A 19,360-nucleotide genomic window follows, 5' to 3' on the forward strand; every position below is an offset into this window, starting at 1 on the left:
GCTTCTCCCATGTGAGGCCCAGCATGGATAGTCAGTATAGCTGTTCTGAGGGCAGGGATGGTTTGGTGCTCATGCTGTCTCTGTTCTGTCTCTGTACAGCTGAGCATGGTGCTATACCTCAGGGTGTCTCCTCAGTGGTTGAAAGTGGACTTGCAATCAAAGCATTTTGAGTTCATCAGTAGACATGTTAGGATCCTTCTTTTATAATCATGATTGATTCTCCCATGTGGAGATATCTGGAAGACCTGATGGCAGCCACAAAAATTAATATTCTTGCAAGTCTGGGAACTTAGTGCATTCTAAGGGACAAGAGTACAAGAGAGAGAAGCCCTAGCAGGGAAGCCTAAAACCTGGGGCCACTTTCCCCCTGGAGGTGACTGCTGACCGCCAGAGACAAATGGAAAGGGGGAAACTTGACTCTAGAGCCTGGGTTTACCCAGGAGTTGATCTCGACAATGAGGGATATGCATCTATAGACAGGGTAAACTGGAATTAGATCAGCATTTCCAGAGGGCCAGCACTGGGTCACCTCAGCTGCTGAAGTCCTTGGGGATTTGGTTCTGTCAGTGATCCATCATAGTCACTGTCCAGGAACCAGGAGGAACCTTCTCTAGAGGATGATAATCCATTCAGAGCCTCAAATAATCTCTAAAATTAAAAACGCATATTGTCTGTCATATTAGTGGGAACACGCCAACTGGGGAGAGTAAACTGTGGGACTCCCTCAGTATTAAATTATATGTCTACCTTTAAGCAAGCCGGCCATTGAGGTGTTGATCACAAAGGGTTTGTTGGCGACCAAGAAACATTTTCAGATTTTTGTTAAGATTCACAAGCTTTTATGGACATATTGCTAGCTATATCCATGATGTGTTAATTTAATCAAGAGTATTCTGAAATGAATGCATCACACAATTGAAATGTGATCCCTCGTATTTGGAAGACTTCTGCCTCCTTAAATAAGAATGTTATAAGATGAACAGTATCATGATTTAAAAATTGCATATAATTTTCTGTATGCCCTTCTCAGAAATTAAGCGTTTTGATTATGGTTAAGTTTTAGAAAATTTTGAAGCTGGGGCTTGTCTATGTTATTAAGAACAAAACATATGTATATGTGTATTTCTTTGTGAATGTATTTGTATATTTATGTATATCTGTATGTGCATATATATATGTATGTATACTGTATTTTCAATTTTCAAGTGGAAATTTCCCATACATTTATCAAATAATATTTGTTTTGCTATCTGGTCTATTAAAAGTACATAAGTCATGCTTAACACCATCAAAATAGCCAAAGTGATGAGAAAGGAGACACACCTAAAACTAAGAAAACAGGGGCAGGACCAGGCTCCCACCAGGGGGAATTTGATACATGTAGAACACATGAGGAGGGCTGAACGGGGGAATTGAAAAACTTGGCAGAACATTTGGAAACAAACCCAAATATTAAAAAAGAAAGACTTCAAACTTTTGAAAATCATAGAACTAAAACCCACAGAAGTTGAAATAAAGAGCGAAATGGATAGGTTTGATAGAGAACATAACTGGACATTGGATGGGGAAGAGGATGATGGACGGTAGGAGCACAGAGAGACACAATGATGGGCATATGAAGAGGGTCCCTGAGATGGCTCAGCAGGTAAAGGGGCAGGCCACCAAGACTGATGGCCTGAGTTTGATTCCTGGAACACCATGGTAGAAGGGGAGAACCTATCTCTGCAGGTTGTCTTCCGACTTCAGTGTGTGCACTCTGACACAGGTGTCTTCCCCACTCTCCATAGTGAGAATTTTAGTTTCTTTGTAAACACAAAAATATTATGGGAATATTAATCCCAGGTGTGGGAATATGGGGCTGCTTCAGATTGTCCACAGAGGCTGATTATGATTTGCCTCGTGCTCTAGCAGGAGTGTGATTTTGCCAGCTGCAGATAGTTTCTGTGATTGTGTGACATTTGGAATTCTGGGGACTTTTCAGAGGGACCCGGAGAGGTGAGTGGGTTGTTAGTTGATGGTCGTGGTTGGTTCAGTAGTCATGCACAAAGAAGAAACAACAAGAAGAAATTAGGTATACTGATGGCAAAGATCAAACTGAACTCTAACCAACAGGAAGTAGTTTAATGATAATGTCTTTGCAGCCATCACAGGCCAGCTCCAAAACACATTCTTTTCCTCTTTCATATTTACCATCCATCTGGTTTCTACAGCAGGTTCTGCCCGGTTTTATGCTTTACACCTCTGTATTCTCTCCTGCTGCATGGCAGACCCCCTCCAAGTGTATAGACTCACAGCAAGAGCATCTGTTTATTTCTCTGGATTCTGTGGCGGTGTTTCCTAGGTTACCTGCTCCTAGCTTCCTCTGTAACATGGCCTCTGGGCACAGGTGGGGTAAAGGCAGCTGAGCTGCTCTTTCACCTAAAGGTCTCCCTGGCCTGGAGCCACAGCTCCTAACTGGGGCTACCCAGTGGCCTATCATAGCACATCCAAACCCAGTCCAGAACCCAGTGTGAAGAGCCAGATTTCAGCTCCCGGTGTATGAGTGTGTTCCCCCACAGAGGAGTTATGTGTGAGGGCATCATATCTGGGACTACACAGCACTTCTGTCTAGGCAGCTGTAGCCTTTGTGGTCAGAGCTGCTTGCTCCTAGGTTCTTGTGAGTGAAAGCACATCTGTGCTGTGTAGCTTCTTTCTCTCAGTGCTAGATCTGTGGGATTGAGCTTGACTTCGTGCTAGCTCCCCACTGATATAATGTGTGTACTTACGGACACTTGGACTGTTTCGGGTTTGGCTGCTCAGGTGCTGTAACCGAGTGCTCTGTGTTTGGTGCCTGAGGCTGCTTAGGATAGATGGCCTCCTGCTTGGGAGCCCTTCAGGGCAAGGGTTACGCCTGTCCATGTTTTTCAGACCCCAACCACTTCTGGAAGATCACTGGCTACATCCCTGTGTCTGGGAGGGAATGCCCTTGTCACTCTAGATTTGCCCCCGCTTTGCATTTCTGGTCTTTTAACCTTTGTTGGGCACAGTATCTTTTCACAGTTTCATTCCTAACTCCTCGACTGTCAATGACTCTGAGGACCCTGTGAGTTAGTGACCTTTGGCCATCATCTTCTGTAAATTGCCCTTTCCTAACTGATCGCCTCTGCTGATCTGCAGAGGTAATTGTATCTTCCTAAGCACTAGATTTTTGTCAGTTACATGTTGTGTCCAGCTTTATACCTCTTTGATGGTGTTTGTGGAAATAGAGATGTTTGTGATTCTATTTTCGATAATCTAATTTCCTTTAAGGTGAGTGCAGTTTTTTTTTTTTAAATTCCAATACCAACTTTAAAATAAGATTTATTTGTTTACTTTATATATATGAGTATACTGTTGCTGTGTTCAGACACATCAGAAGAGGACATAGGATCCCATTACAGATGGTTGTGAGCTACCGTGTGGTTGCTGGGAACTGAGCAGCAGTCTCTGGACGAGCAGTCAGTGCTCTTAACTCCTGAGGCATCTCTCTAGCCCCGAGTGCAGTTTTTCCCCTAAGATCTTTTCATGTCTTGCTTATGAAACAAGGCTCACTGTGTCCATGGTGCAGCCAGTGCGTGATGGGGCTAAGCTCTGGTGTTGGAAAAAGCTGAAAATTTCCCTGTGCTCTCAAATGCAATCTCCTCCAAACAAGAGGCTTACAACATCAGGTTTCTGCACCCCAGCAGCTCTACATTCTAAATGAGATTCTGTTTTTTTTTTTTTTTTTTCTGCTGAGGACCAAATGCCTCTAGGAGTCTGTGAACTTGTCTTGCATCCGCTTTGGAATATTTTCATTCACTGTGAAACATTTTTACATTTCAGGACAAACTTTCCTGGTGAAGGTCTGTCAGTATCTATTTTCAACTTTGGGCTTCTCTCCAAGGCGTTCCATTCTACCACAGGACAGACACTAAAATGTTTTCGTCTTCTACTTTTTCATCTGACTGCTTCTCCGTGATTATTTGAGCTTTTAAATAAAAAGTAGAAGTGTAAACGACAGTGCAAACTGCATATAATATGTCTAATCAGTGACACCATCATTAAAATTAAGATGATGAGTGTGTGCCTTGTCTGGAAAGATGGGTCCTCAGCCTTCCTGTCAGCTTCCTCAAACCACCACAGGCAGCTACCGATGTGTCTCCATCTCTGCTGACCGGCTTGTACCTCCTAAGTTTTATATCAATGGTGCCACACACTTCGTGTTCAATCCCATCTTCCTTCAGCAAAGTTATCCTGATTTTGTCTGTGGTGTGTGAACTGAAGATCCATTCTTTTATGGCTGAGTGCTCCACCCATTCTTTAAAGGCTCCACAAGTGGCCCAGGGTACAGACATATTATACTTTGCTTATCCAGTTCCCTTATCGTGGACATCTGAGTTTTCTCTACTTTCATTACTCTACATGAAGTTGCTACAGAAAGACACACATCTTTACAAGGCTATATGTTTTCATGTTTCTTATGAGAAAAATGGCTGTATAATATCATAGGTGTGTGTTAAAGATTTTAAAACTCCCACTCATTTTCCAAGGTGGTTGTTCTGTTTGTGTTCTTCCAGACACCCTGTGAGACCTTGGGTCTTCTAGGTCCTTACTCAGACTTGAGTAGCCAGGCTGTAATCTAAGCCACTGTCCCAGGTGTGCAGTGGTTTCTCATTGTGGTTTTAACTTGTGGTTCCTTAACGACTAGAGATGTTCATCATATAAATCATGGGCGCATATCTCTATTTTCTTTGTAAAATGTTCATTGAAATTGTACATTTAAAAATGCTTGGATTATTTGTGTTACTATTGGGCTTTGCTTAACTGGAGGTAGAATCTTTGTTCATAGGTATTTTCTGTTGAAAGTTTACAGTTTATCTTTAGGTCGATGATTATATTTTTGTAAAAATTTTTAAAAGATTAAAAAAAATATGTGTGCATATATATATGTGTCCACAGGGGCTAGAAGGTAGAGTTAAAGGTGATTGTGAGTCACCTGACATGGCTGCTGGGAACAGAACTTGGGTCCTGTTGAGCCTTTTCTTCAATTTCCTTCTCCTACTCCCCCCCCCCCCTTTGAAGATAAGGTCTTATGATGTAATCCAGACTGGCCTGAAATTCACTATATAGCCCAAGATGGCCTTAAACTAACAGTATTCCTCCTGCCTCAGCCTTGCAAAGTTCTGGGGTTAAAGGCACGAGACATCATGAGCGGTCATGACTTTAATGTCTGCTGACTCTTTGGGGATGCTTTATGACAAAGTGGAGCTCCCAATCCTGTGATCTATTTTGAATTTACTTCTGTAGATGATGTGAGATGTCAAAGCCCATTAAAAAAACAGATTTATTTATTTTATATGTTTGAGTACGTTGTTACAGTCAGATCCCACGACAGATGGTTGTGAGCCACCATGTGGTTGCTGGGAATTGAACTCAGGACCTCTGGAAGAGCAGTCAGTGCTCTTAACCACTGAGCCATCTCTTCAGCATAAATATACTTATTTTTCTTGTCTGAATATTTTACCTGTAGGCATGCCACCTACTTGCCAACCATGTGGCCAGGGAATATGAAGTTATAGGTGGCTATGAGCTGCCATGAGGGTGCTGAGATTTAATCTTGGGCCTCTGCAAGACTAGGCAGTGCTCTTAACCACTTAGGCCATCTCTCCAGACCTTCAAAGCCCATTTTTTTTTTAAATCTTGGTATTCGTTGATTTTTCTAGCATAATTTGTTGGAAAAAGAAGCTCCTTTGTATACTGAATGCTTTTGAACCTCTGTCCAAGATATTGGCTTTGTTGGTGTGGTCTGTGCATGGTTGAGATTCATTTGTCTTCCTTTAGCTGGCCTCACTACCTTGGACATCGGCTTCCTAATAAGTCTTAGAATGCTCATGAGGGTCGTTGGTCTTTGATGCTGCTTTTTAGGGGTTTTCAACGGCACATGTTCTCTGCTTCCCACGAGAACTTTCAGGGCTTTCTGAGAGAAGCTTGATAGGATTTTGATTGATGTTGTGGTTATGCCAGAAACTAATGTGGCATTGGGATAATATGAGACTTTTGAACATGAACATGACTCATTCTCCATTCCTGCAGCTCTTCTCTCAAAATTAAAGAATCACATGAAATTAAATTTAACAAAGCAGTTAGAAATTATAAACAAATTGATATAGGAAATAGGCTTCATTATAGTTTCTGAATGTCTTTTGCACGATTTATACTTATTTACTTTATGATTTTGATTCTACCTCCAATAGTTAAAAGTTTCCTACTGCTTGTTGGTAGCATGTAGACATATTTGAATTTTGAGCATCTGCCTTGTATTCTGCAAGCTTCCTGACCAGTCTGTTACTTTCCTAGCTCATTTTAGATTCTGTTAGAGTTTCTGCATGGCCCATCACATCAGCTGTGTGACAGCCTTTTCTTGCCTTCCTGGACTGTCAGGAGCTGTCTGTGCAGTGCTGAGGTGGTGGGCCACACAGCATGGCACTGCTCTTGACTTTGGTGAAAGTGTTCTGACTCTTCCCTCAAGTGTGGAGTCAGCCAGGCTTCCTGTGGGAAGAGCATCTTGTGTGATCTTACTTCACATAGAGCTATTTCTTTTCAGATGTGGATGTTACATTTGCTCTGTTTCTATGCACCTAATGAGACAATCAAAGCATTTGTCTCTTAAAAAGTTCTGAGATTTAAACAATTTTAAACCACGTGTCTGTGTGTGGACATGTGTGAGTACAGATACCTATGGAAGCCAAATGAGGATGCTCGCTCTGGAATCCCTGAAGCTGGAGCTACAATAGTGAACCATCTATTTTGGGTGATGGGAGATGAACTGTGGTCCTTTGCAAGGACAGTCAGTGTAAGTGTTCTTAACGAATGAGTCTTCTCTCTAGTCACTAAGCCCTGACTGTGGTGTTTGTTTGTTTGTTTGTTTGTTTTTGACACAGGAAGCCATTCCTGGATGGCCTGGAACCCACGATGTAGAATTTGAACTCACAGAGATTTGCCTGCCTCTTCCTCCCAAGTACTGATTGATTTTTAAATGTTAACCCAACCTTGCATGCCTAGTACAAATTTTACTTGGTACAAATGTATTAGGCTTTGTTTCTACCCATGGGTTTTACAGACTAAAAATTACCTAGAAATCTTGCATCTGTTGTCACGAGAAGTATGACATAGTTTATTTTGCAATGCTTTTGAATGAAAGGAGAACTTCCTCAGGACGACCAGAGAAGCATCTCTTTCAAGTCTCTCCAAGAGGGTGCCTTTGCTTGCAGGAATGTCTGCACCACATGCATGCATTATCCACAGAAGCCGGAAGAGGGGCAATTGGAGTTTGTGAGCTGCCGTGTGTGTGTGTGTGTGCCAGAACTGAACCAGAGTCCTTTGGAAGAGCAGCCAGCTTGTGTGTTATTTTTATCTTGAGTGCTTAGTAGGATTAACCAGCAAAGCTATCTCTCCTGAAGTATTTTTTGAGAAGAAAATGTATTTGCTTACAAATTTAAGAGATTTAAATTTTATATTCGTGTCTTCAAGAAGTTTGCCTACTTAATCTAAGTTGTCAGTTTGTTGGCATTAAACACTTATCATATTTCCTTAGTGTCCCTCTAATGTCCACGAGGTCTCTGATGACATCACGATCCCAGCCTCACCCCCAGTCTTTCATGTGATCTCATATGTTTTCCCCAGTAAGCCTGGCTAGAGATTCCTCAGTGTACCTGACATTATCAAGGATTGTGTTATTGTGTTATTGGTCTGACTGACTTGATATATTCTCATTTCTGTTTTACGTTTAGCTGATTTCTACTTCAACTGTTAGTACTTGATTTTTCTCATTGTTTGCTTGTTATATTTTGTATGGTGTAGGCCGAGCACACGGATTTAAGGTGTCTTTGCTTTCCTAACATAGGTGTATGGCATTAGGAAATTATGTTCTAATTTCTCATTTTATTTCCTCTTTGCTTAAAAGTGTATTGTTTCTGAATATTTGGAAAATTTCTAGGCAGATTTTTTTTTTTTTTAGGTTTTTTTTTTTTTTTTTTTTTTTTTGTTGTTTTGATGCTGTGATGGTCAGAAAACACACCATGAACTACTTCTAGATTATTTTAGATTTGAAATTTATTTCCCAGACTAGAATATGGCTTTGTTTTGGTAAATATCCCATGTCCACCACAAAAGAATATGTGGTGGCCACCATTAGGATGGAAGGTGAACGACACAGGACCCCGTGGATCTAGGACAGTGGGGGATCAGTAGTCGAAACATCAAGGCACACAATTAGAACATGTAGTCCCATGACTAGACCCTTAGTGTTCTGACTGTGGGATGCCAGATTGTCTCAGAGAAGCATACTCTAGGCTTCTTCCAGAAGCGCTGCCACCCATATCTAGGGATCCAATAAAGGATAGAATCTTGTAGCAGAAAACACTTGAGGTTTGTCTCTCTGCTCTCAGAACTTTGGGTCAGCCAAGTCAGGATCCTGGCTCCTGGTCCACTGTGTTTGGGGTTTACTTGGGTCAGGGTTGGGCTTTGCCAGGTTCTGGCAAAAAGAAGGAACTGATTAGATGTGCCAGGCTGCAGCCCTGCTCCTCCATTCTCTCAGCAGCTTCCATGATAGCCAGCCACCCTTGCCATTCACCAATCTTTTTCCTCTTTTTCCATCATGGGCTCCTACCACTCACATCCTCACAGGGCTTTGCTTTCTGTTGGACATATCCATCCTGGATAGCAGGTGAACAGAACGGGTGCTTCCAGAGATCTCATGGGCTCTGACAGTTTGGGAGACCTGATACTCACTGGAAGTCAGGCTGACTTATGGGATGCATCTTGTCATGATGTTTGGAAACAAGCTGGTGGGAGGGGATCCAGGTGATGGATTTTCAGGTGTGGGTAGCTGGGGATAACAGAAGCAGATGACCCAGACTGATACCCAGTGAGTAGTGTATGGCATGTAGGGAACCCAAGGGGAGGGCTGGGATATGTTAGTCTTGATAGGAATTGCAGGGCTCATTCTATGCACAGCTTGAGGCCTAATGGTACATGGTGGGGTCATGTTATGGGGATGAATAAACTGGTGAGGAGCAGGACTTTCAACCCTGAGGTGGCTTGGGCAGAAGAGGTTGGGGAAGTGGGTGGTAGGAGCCTATGATATTACTCAGATGGGCCCGGAAGTGGGCGGTAGGAGCCTATGATGTTACTCAGAGGGGCCCGGAAGTGGGCGGTAGGAGCCTATGATGTTACTCAGAGGGGCCCGGAAGTGGGCGGTAGGAGCCTATGATATTACTCAGATGGGCCCAGGGTATCCAGTATTACTAACCGAGGAAGAGCAGAAATTGTGAGTCCAGGGAGGGTTTGAGAGTGCGTGAGATCAGCGGAGGTTGGTGATCATCAACTGAGGTTCTGTAGCTGATGAACTGTAGGATGGGGCAGGGGTAGAGAAGCCCCAGGGTCTGGCTCCAGGGTGGGTCTGAGTTAGGAATGATGTGTTGTTCCCAGGAGTCCCTGTCCTTACATCTTCAGACTCTCTGAGTCACCATGGAATGAGTGAGCACCGCCATCTCCCCACCAGGGCTCCCACACCCCTTACTGAGTCACTTCCCTCATCCTTGGTGTGCATTCATAGAACTTAATTCTTTGTTGTTGTTGAGAAAGGGTCTCATTGTATAACCCTAGCTGGTCTGGAAAGTGCTTTGTCGACTAGCCTGGCCTCAAACTGATAGAGATCCACCTGCCTCTGCCTCCTGGGTGCTGGGATTAAAGTGTGTATCACCATGCCTGGTTCATAGATTTTAAATTTTACTCCCTCTTAATAGTTAACCAGTGGTGCTGCTGGTTTTGTGTCTTCTCTCTGACTGTCTCCCGTTCTGTCTTCCTTCCACACTCTCTCCCTATCTTATCTCTTGCCTTCTCTTCCCTCTCCCCCCTTCTCTTTCCTCCCCTTCTCTCCTCTCCTGTCCCCTTCCCTCCCCTCTCTTCTCTCCTCTCCTTTCCTCATAGAGTTTTATAGAATAAGAACTGGACCACACCCCTGCTCTGCTCAGAGTGATTTGGTGGCTTTATCCAGTGATAGGTTAGATCAGCCTTAGGGAACCCCAAGACTTTGGTCAGCCTGTGCTCTAGGCCTTTTGGCTCTGTGATTGGCCTTGTCCCCTCCATGGACTCGTCGGCCTCTATACTCAGTTGTACTGCTGCACAAACACCTGTCCATCCCCGATAACACACATCCCAACCAGGGTTCCGGCACTTGGCCAGTCCTGCTGAAGGCAGGCACCAGACCCTGGCTTCCAGTGTTGGAGCCAAGCTCTGGGTTGCCTGATTCTCAGGTCTCTGTGAGGTTGGGCAGCACACAGACAGGGCTGATATTTCATATACTTTACTAAAGGAATGATGAGTCAGCAAGCTGGTTTCTGTTCTGCATGTTTAGAGCACTAATTTACAAGTGTTTGGAGAGGGCATGCTTGTGAATTTTGATCTAGAGGCACCTATCCTTGCATGCCTGATCTTTTATCAGTTGGTAGGGCAAGCTGCCTGTGCCTGGATAAGTAGAGGCAGGGCTCTGGGTTCTCTATTGCAAATACAGAGATGGGTATTTCACCAGTCATTTCGTGAGAAGCAGAGCACTTTGGGTCAATGTTTGCTTAGAGCTCCTAATTTGCCTGGCTTTGTTCCTCTCTCCTCTTGTTCAAATCTCCTTTGTAGACAAACAGGACCCAGACCCCCAGGCCATGTACCCCTTCCAGGGCAGTTGAGACCACCTCCCTATGTGGTCTAGGAAGACTGAAAGACTCTGTCCTCACATGCTCACACCCATGCTCCAGGACAAGGACCATGCTTGCAAGCTTCGTGTTGGTTGCTACTCAGCACGATGCCTACTCTATACAGTAAAGCACAGTACCTACATGTCAACTGAGGCTTTGATATGTCTTGTGTGCCTTATGATAGTCTTGAGGGTGACACAGAGGGCTTCCAAGTGTCTATAGTTCAGGCGGACCCCTTCCTGTCCTGGCCTCACGTTTACTCCGTAGGCTCCTGGCAGAGCTGGAAGCTGGCTGGTGCCTATCAGGGGGCTGAGAGGCTGCCTCTGTTTAGCAGTATCTGAAGTCTCTTCAGCTCTACCTACCTCATCCATTTGTCCTTTCTCTTACTAGCCTCTGCAACTGCAAGGCTCCTTTTGCTGGACGACAAACCTCTTAGAAGAAGCCACTAGAATTGGGTTGGGAGGGATGTCAAGGTTGTCGCTGGTCATTGCAGCTCCAGTGTGGCATGCAGAGCTAGAAGATCTGTGTGCGCAGACATCTCGGTATGCTATGGTCTTTTCTGCTCCCCTCAGGGGAGAAGAGCTGCAGCTATAGGTTGACCATGATTGGTTGGAAAGAACTCTTCCATGAGCACAGCCTTTGCATGGGTCCAGGGAAGGGCTCCTGGCCTCGGACCTGGGAGCCATGCTGCTGCAGCTGTCTTGTAGCCATAAGCAGAATTCAGGGACTGTCAGGAGGGCATGCCAATCTGTCTGTTCATCCTGATGAAGTGGTGAGCAGGTTCAGCTGGGTAGGTTCACCTGGGCTGGTTCCCTGGGCAGGGGAAGCATGGTTCCTCCTAGGAGGAGGCGCCTAGAACCTGGGCTGCTCGCTGCAGTACCTTATGCAGTGCCTGCTTGACTTCCTGGTTCCGAAGGCAGTAGATGATGGGGTTAATTAGGGGTGTGAGCACTGTGTAGACAACGGACACAAGCTTGTTGTAGTCAAAGGAGTAGAGGGCACGGGGCCGGGCATAGATGAAGAGAGAAGCTGAATAGAAGATGACCACCACGGCCAGGTGCGAGGCACAGGTGGAGAAGGCCTTCTGCCTGCCACCGGTGGAGGGCATGCGTAGCACGGTGCTGAGGATGGCCGTGTAGGAGAAGACAGTCAACAGCAGTGGCCCCAACAAGATGAGCAGTGCCAGGAGGAAGTCTACAAGCTCTGCAACTGACATGTCAGAGCAGGCGAGGTTGAGTAGCGGGGACACATCGCAGAAGAAGTGGTTCATGATGTTGGGACCACAGTAGCCTAGACGAGAAATGAAGAAGACCTTCCCCAGGGAAATGGTGAAGCCAGACAACCAGGAGCCTCCAGCCAGGAGGCTGCAGAGACCAGGGCTCATGATGACTGGGTAGCGAAGTGGGTTGCAGACTGCCACATAGCGGTCGTAGGCCATGACACCCAAGAGCGCACACTCGGTACAGGCCAGTGCCAAGAAGAAGTACAGTTGGGCCATGCAGCCTGTGAAGGAGATGTGCTGGAACTTGGGAGAGACCAGGCTGAGCAGCATCTTGGGCACCGTGACAGAGATGTACCAGATCTCTAGGAAGGACAGGTTGCTGAGGAAGAGGTACATAGGCTTGTGCAGTGAGGGGCTGGCGCGAATGACTGTGATGATGACCAGGTTCTCTGTGACAGTCAGCATGTAAGCCAGCAAGAACAGCCCTAGAAGGCTTAGGTGGAGCCCCAGGGAGCCTGAGAATCCTACAAGGATGAACTCAGTCACATCTGAGCTGTTCCTCCTGGCAAACATGGTGGCTCAGACTCCACCTGAGGGAGCAAAGGGAGAAGAATTAGGTATGGGGGAGTCCCCAGGACTCAGGTAAAGATGGACATAGCAATATGAACCTGTAACCTCAGCATTCTTGTGGAGAGGTGGGAGGCAGAGGTAGGAGAATCCCTGGAAGCTCACGGATCAGCTAGTCTGGTGTGTGTCGTAGTGAACAGGAAACCCTGCCTCAAACAAGGAGACTGACATGTGAGCCTGTCCTCTGATGTTTGCATACGTGCCACAGCATGTATGAGTCTGCACTCACACACAAGAACATGTACACACTGGGGTTAAAATACAAATACATAAATAAACCTATTCACTTGGAGTGACTGGAATACTTTCTACTCGTTTCCATCTTGGCTGTCTTTAATGCATCCCCACATGACTGCAAAGGGAAGCCCAGCTAGTTTGCTGGACATACTGGCTTATTTCACAGAGAACATATCTGACCAGGTGGAGGATCAACCTCCAGACGTGTCTCCATTTTCATTCTGTGTCCAGAGTGCTGTTAATAAACATAACTGGTGACCAGCACAGGACCCAGCCTCCACCCACTCTGCAGTCCAGACTAGGGCCCAAGCTAAGCCTCAGGATGGAGCCTGGAGTAGAAAGGATGATGCTGGAGGGGCCTCGGACATTAGTCAACAAATAGAATCTTCCAGGGCGCTACTCTGTTGTCCATCTCATAGTGGCCCCTGGAGTAAGAATGCAAGATGAGCTCCTGGGCAGGTGGCCTTTCAGCCATGCCTAGGCTTACCAGGTACTCTCTTTTCTGCCTCAAGAATTTTGTGCCCCAGGAACTGAGCTCACACCGCCCCCCTTTTCTTGAGCTATAACTTTGAACAGGACACCTCCTACCCACAAGCCCCGGACTCTCCTGTCAACCAGGTTTATGGCAGGACTCCCACTGGCTACCCGGACAAGCCATAGCAGACCCAGTCCCTGCCTCACCTCCTCACAGGATGGGTGGAAAGCATGCTCTAAGAACAGGGAACCTGACAGGTTACCTGCCCTAATGGCTCCAGGGAGCAGAGATGGTTTATGGCTCTGTAGGTGCCCAGTCTTGAGCTGGCTGGAAAGGACAAGCTTATCTGCCAGCAGCAGGACAGAGGGTGCCATGCAACAGAAGGGTCTGGGAAGGTCTAAGCAAGGCTTGGCCTGGTTATCTGGAAAGACCTTGGAAGATCAGGTATGGTGGTCTGGGCAGGTCTTATTAGACTGGGGCTATGGTACAGAGACCCTTCTTTTGCATAGCTGGATCATTGATACTGCTGTCTCTAAGTGACCTATCTAGGAACTGAGCTAGGTAAATCCAGGTCTTTCCCTGATGCAGCTCCTGTGACCCACAACTGCCTTCTGCTTAGGTCTGTTGCCCATTAGCTGTGTGCATGAGCAAATATCCTTTCTTCCAGCTGTTTCTTTCTCTGAAAGGAGTAGCTGTTGCATGGTCTAAGCACCTGACTCAGACAAGTGGGGACAAAATGGGTGGTGCTGGGGACCCAGGGCTGCTGAACCTGGAGCACTAGAGCCTGGACTAGAGTCCTGTTCTCGATTTGGAGACACCATGGGAAGTACTCAGAAAGTTCACACGTAGCACACAGGCTCCTCCAAAACCTAACACCTAATCTCAACTCTCCTATTTAAAATTAGGTTCACTTCCAGGGCATCTGAGCTTACCTCCATGCCACATGTACACATATAGAGCATAGGCCCTCACAAGGAGAGCAGATTCTTGACACATAGACAGATATGCCCCCAAGCAAATCCACCTCTGGCACACACAGATAGCCAGGGGACAAACACCAACCTCCCAGCCTCAATAGCCTCCATCCCATTCTCACACCCTGTGGACATACACAGCCTCAAACAGCAATGATCTTGAAAACACAAACATGTTGCCCCTTCATGTGAACATCTGCCCAGGAGGAACATGGTCACCAGAAATCAGTTTCAGGCTTATTGCTGAGCTAGGCTTCAGCTCAGGTTCATACAGACGTGTGAAGGCACACCTGGACACACACACACACACACACACACACACACACACACACACACACACAACCAGGATGAAGCATGTGCAAATGCATGAGGCTTTTGTACAGGCTCATGAAGATGCACACACAGACACAAGCAGGTGCACACGCAGATGTAACATAGATATACATAGGCACACACACAGATGCTCACAGACACATGCAGGCACATACAGGTACACACCCAGGTACATATATACAAGTGTAGATACATACACACAGCAATATGCAGGCATACATAGACTGAGAGACACACTCATGTGCATACACAGGGATGCACATAGACACACTCATGAACACATGCACTTACACCCCCTCCCCCAAGCTCTCACCTGAGTGGGTGCTAATGAGGATTTTAGGTGGTGGATCTGGGGGTTTGAGTCTTTCCTGACTGCCAGCCCACTAAGAAGACACCAAGGGCTTCATGGCTTCGTTCAGGATTTCCTGGAGTCAGTGCTGCTTCTGGGACCTTAACCTTGAAGATGCAGAGGAGTTCTGTGTGAGAAACAATGGCTCATGGTTCTGGAAGGAGTAGACGACCAAGACTGGGGTAGAGATGACTGAGCACCTGACTGTAGGCTCCCGGGATTCCCTAAATCTCTGCTGAAACTAGCCGAGGCACTGCACTCCTGGATAGGGAGGTGGGTTTTGCCCTTGGATGGTGTTCATATTCTTGGTGACTGTTGCAACAAGATCAGGACATGGAGGATACAAACTCAGAGTTTGGCTGCATTAGTGACTCCACTCAATAAAAGGGACTCCCTCACAGCAGAGACAAATATCAAAGGCCAGAGATGGAACAGGAGTTCCTTAGGCATCCTGTTCACATGGGTGGGACTTGGGATTCTGTGTTCTCAGGTCCCACCTCACCCTCCACCTCAGCACGGGGAAGTCAGCTGTGAGCTGGGAAGCTGCAGGCCTTGTCCCATCTTGCCTCAGCCCAGAGTGTTTCTATGGGGGAGACTGGGCATGTGTGTGGGAAGCTCTTCTGGCTCCTGGCAGAGCAGCCAACAGAAAAGGTTTTGCCTAGCTGGAGCTTTGCAAAAGGTTGGGGCCAGGAGGAAGGAGTAGAGGCCACTCCCTGCATCTGTCCCTGGGTGATTTCTGGTAGGTTGCTTTCACCTTATCCTCATGTGGTCCCCTGAGACTGTGCTTGTCAACCAGACTGGCTGTACCAGGAAACAATGGACATTTGCCCAGCCAAAGACCTCAGGGGGCAGGGCAGGCATAGGAGGCATGATATGAGCAAACAGACCCCTGAACACCTACCAGGGGCTTAAGGACCAAGTCACCTGGGGTCCTCAGCTCCTTCCTGCTTTGCTGCACTTCAGGCTCAGGGCCTGCTCAGAGCTGTTCTGTTTCATCACAACTTTCCTGACTCCTGTGCAGCCTATTTTTAGGATTACAGGGTGGGATGAGCTATTAAACGAGACACAAGACCCTCTGCCTTGGCACTGTGACCCTGGAAAGACCACACTCATGGCTCTGTCCTTGCTGGGGGCTGTGGTGTACTATCTCTGTCCCATGACCATGGCAGATATGGCAGGTATCTTCCCAAGTGTACCCCATGGCTAGCTTTGACCTGAAGGTCTTTAGTGATATTGCATATGACCTAAGGGACCAGAGGGCAGTGGGTAGTGAGAGGGTGCAGTGTCAGGACCTGACCAGGAGGCTTCAGCTCTGGCATGTACAGGCAGATGAGAGGCCATTTCAATCATAGAAGACAGTGGACCAGCTTTCTATGGCTAGGGGACCCACAGCTTACCATATGGTCTTGGATCTAATTGACAGTACCCTTGGGGACTGCCTGGGACCAGCATCTTTGACTCCATAATGCCCGTATCAAAATCATTTTTACAAATGTTGGTTACTCATTTGCTTTTCAGCTATATCTATATCCCAGATCCAGGACAATCGTTGTTTCTGTGGGAGTCTCAGATGTGAGGATGAGATGTCATAAGTATTGATGCTGGGTAGCCTTGTGGTGGTGGTGGGAGCGCTTTGGAATGAGACTGGAATGTGCAGAGACTATGCATGGTCCTTTCCAATCCTCAGCCACTGCTCCACAATAGTGCTCCCTCACCCCTGAGAACCCAAGAGTATGGGTACAGCTTCCAACGCTCTGTTGCCCTTTCCCCACTGTTGTCTCTGCCTCTAGGCCTCTGCCTCCCTCTACCAGCATGCTCTTTCACTCTTAACCAACCCCATTTCTCAGAAAGAAGCCACAAGGTGGGGAACAACTTCCTGCTTCCAGTGACCTTATCTGTGCCCACAGGCATCCTGAGGCCCTGCATCTTTGCATGGTGTCCTGGTCCTTCCCAGATCTCTCTAGTGTGCAAAGTCTCACTCCGCTCTTCTTGCCCATCATTCTCTCCTGGCTTCTAACATCAGCACCGAAGCAGATCTACCCTTCTATCTGAGGAACAGACACGCTGAAGCCCCAGCTCTAAGATTTGCCTTCTTTCTCTCTTTGTCCCTCTTTAGTGCACACCTGCATATCCTTCATCATGCCCATGCTAGAGGGACTCCTAGGAAGGAAAAAAGAGGCCCACCCTCTCTGCTCCCTGACCTCTCTACTTCTGGGAAGACCCCAGTGAACACATTAAATCTCAACACATGTTTCCACACAATTTAGGCAGGGAAGGTGTTCCTACACATTTAAAATTTCAAGTATATTCTAGATCAGTTTGTGGAGTTCTGTGCTCCCATAATTCCACATCTTTGTAGACTGAGGCTTCCAGCCCATCAGCTTGATGTATTTCCAGTTATTTACATTCCCTTTAGTGTCTCTCAGCTTTCTGGATAGAGGTGGCCTCATACCTTTCATGGGGCCAGTTCTCACATAGTGGATATTTTTGCTGCTTCTACAAATGGACCTGTCTAGCACTCATGTTCTAATCCAATGTGTGGGGCACGTGAAGATGCATAGCTGGCTCCTGTAGTTTGGTCTTCAGTAAGCCGGACTCTGCTGTGACATCTAGCTTTTATGTACATTCTCCTGGCATTTCTACCTCAATGACATTATCTGGTTATGGCTCACTGTCTAACGCTCTGGTGTGTGTTTTGTTCATCTTCCTGTGCATGTTTCCAGCTCTTTGTGCAGAGATCGCATCTGGTCATATCTGTAAGAGCAAAAAGCAAGATGTTCAATGTGGGTGGGTATTCCCTCTGTAAAGCCTCTGGTTTGCAAACACTTGGCTGTGATTATTCATGATCATAAATGGCCAATGGATTTTATTCATTTTTGCACCTCTTATGATAGCATGATGATTTTCCTGTGTTGGTTTTTCTAACGTGGCAAATTAACAGAGACTGGTTACTAGTGTCAGCTCTTCTCAGATGCTGGTCAGAGGAAGCTGCAGGAACGTGGCTGCGTTGTGGTTCTGGGTCTGGAGTTTCCTTTGGGTGGGACGTTCTGTTTCTTTAGAAGAGCTTTGAGGAGGTTTGGTTGATGTTTGATAACCACAAACAGTTACACAGTTTGTGATTTTGACTCAGGAACACACCCATGAAACCCTCCCTGCAAACAAGATAGCAAGCATCCCAGGGCCGCACACCTCCCTCCTTTTGTCCCCAGAGGCCACTGGTGCTTCCTGATTCCAAAGCCGACTTTTCACTTCCTGGAACTGTAGAACATGCACCATGAGGAAAGTCACCCAGTCTGAAGCTTTGATTATCCATGTTGCACATACCTGTGGCACATTGGAAAAGTTTGCCACCATTTTCCATGGTCACCTATAGCTGATTAGAATACAGTGGAGATGTTTCAGTTTTTGGCAGTTAGGAGCAATTTTTATCACGAACACTGGTATGGTCTCATTATTATACCTCTAATGTTTTAATTTCTTTTACTTTCCTATCCCAATGTTTTAATTTATTTTATGCAAACACAAAGGAGAAAAAGACATTGGCCCTTGGTAGGTATATGTTTAGCATATGAGACTCTCATGCTATCCTCCCTCAAAGTACTCAGTCTGGGGATGCAGCTGGCGCAGTGCCTAAACAGAAAGTCATAGCTTTGGGGTGGTCTTTTGAATGGAAAAAAAAGAGATAAAAGCCAGAGGTTTTGTTTTAAGAAACAGAAAGAAAAGAACAGATCAAATCCAACCCACAGGAAGAAAGAAATAACAACAATTAACAATATTTCAGTGTAAGGAAAATATGGATTATCAACAAGCCTGGAGGTCAAGTGGATAAAATGTTAATAAAATGAATTCCATCCTATTAAGACTAGTTAAGATAAAAGAGAAACCCCACAAATTATTAGTAGGGCTTGAGAGATTGAAGAGGGGTGTATGTCACTAATGGCTAAAAGTAATATAAGAAGTTTACAAATAGCTTCATCACAATAAATTTATCAATGAAGATTAAATTTACACATTCAGAAGCACTGATTCAATTATGGAGAGATTATTTGAATATCCCTGTGTTTATCAGAGAAATTAAATTTATAATAAAAAATTTCCACTATGGAGGCTCCTCAAAAAAAAAACCCTAAAACCAAAACAAAGCAAAACAACAACAACAACAACAACAAAACAAAAACAAAAAAGAACATTCGCATGACTCAACTACACAGTTCCTGTTCATGTGACCCAGCTACCCCACTCCTGGGCATCTGTGTGACCCAGCTACCCCACTCCTGGGCATCTGTGTAACTCAGCTACACCACTCCTGGGCATCTGTGTGACACAGCTACACCACTCCTGGGCATCTGTGTGACCCAGCTACCCCACTCCTGGGCATCTGTGTGACCCAGCTAC

General features: G+C 46.0%; 2 protein-coding genes across 2 annotated transcripts in view; one reads left to right on the forward strand and one right to left on the reverse strand.

Moving 5' to 3' along the window:
* The window catches only part of LOC110298463 (scavenger receptor cysteine-rich domain-containing protein SCART1-like), an 83,324-nt gene that overhangs the window by 38,129 nt on the left and 25,835 nt on the right, over nucleotides 1–19,360 (forward strand). The gene's annotated exons all lie outside the window — the stretch shown is intronic.
* On the reverse strand, nucleotides 11,587–12,543 carry LOC110299044 (olfactory receptor 226-like). Its single transcript, XM_021168633.1, has one exon. It carries the CDS (start codon nucleotides 12,541–12,543, stop codon nucleotides 11,587–11,589), a length of 957 nt encoding a protein of 318 aa, XP_021024292.1.

Source organism: Mus caroli, chromosome 7 (assembly GCF_900094665.2).
Source record: "Mus caroli chromosome 7, CAROLI_EIJ_v1.1, whole genome shotgun sequence".
Classification (NCBI taxonomy): Eukaryota; Metazoa; Chordata; class Mammalia; order Rodentia; family Muridae; genus Mus; species Mus caroli.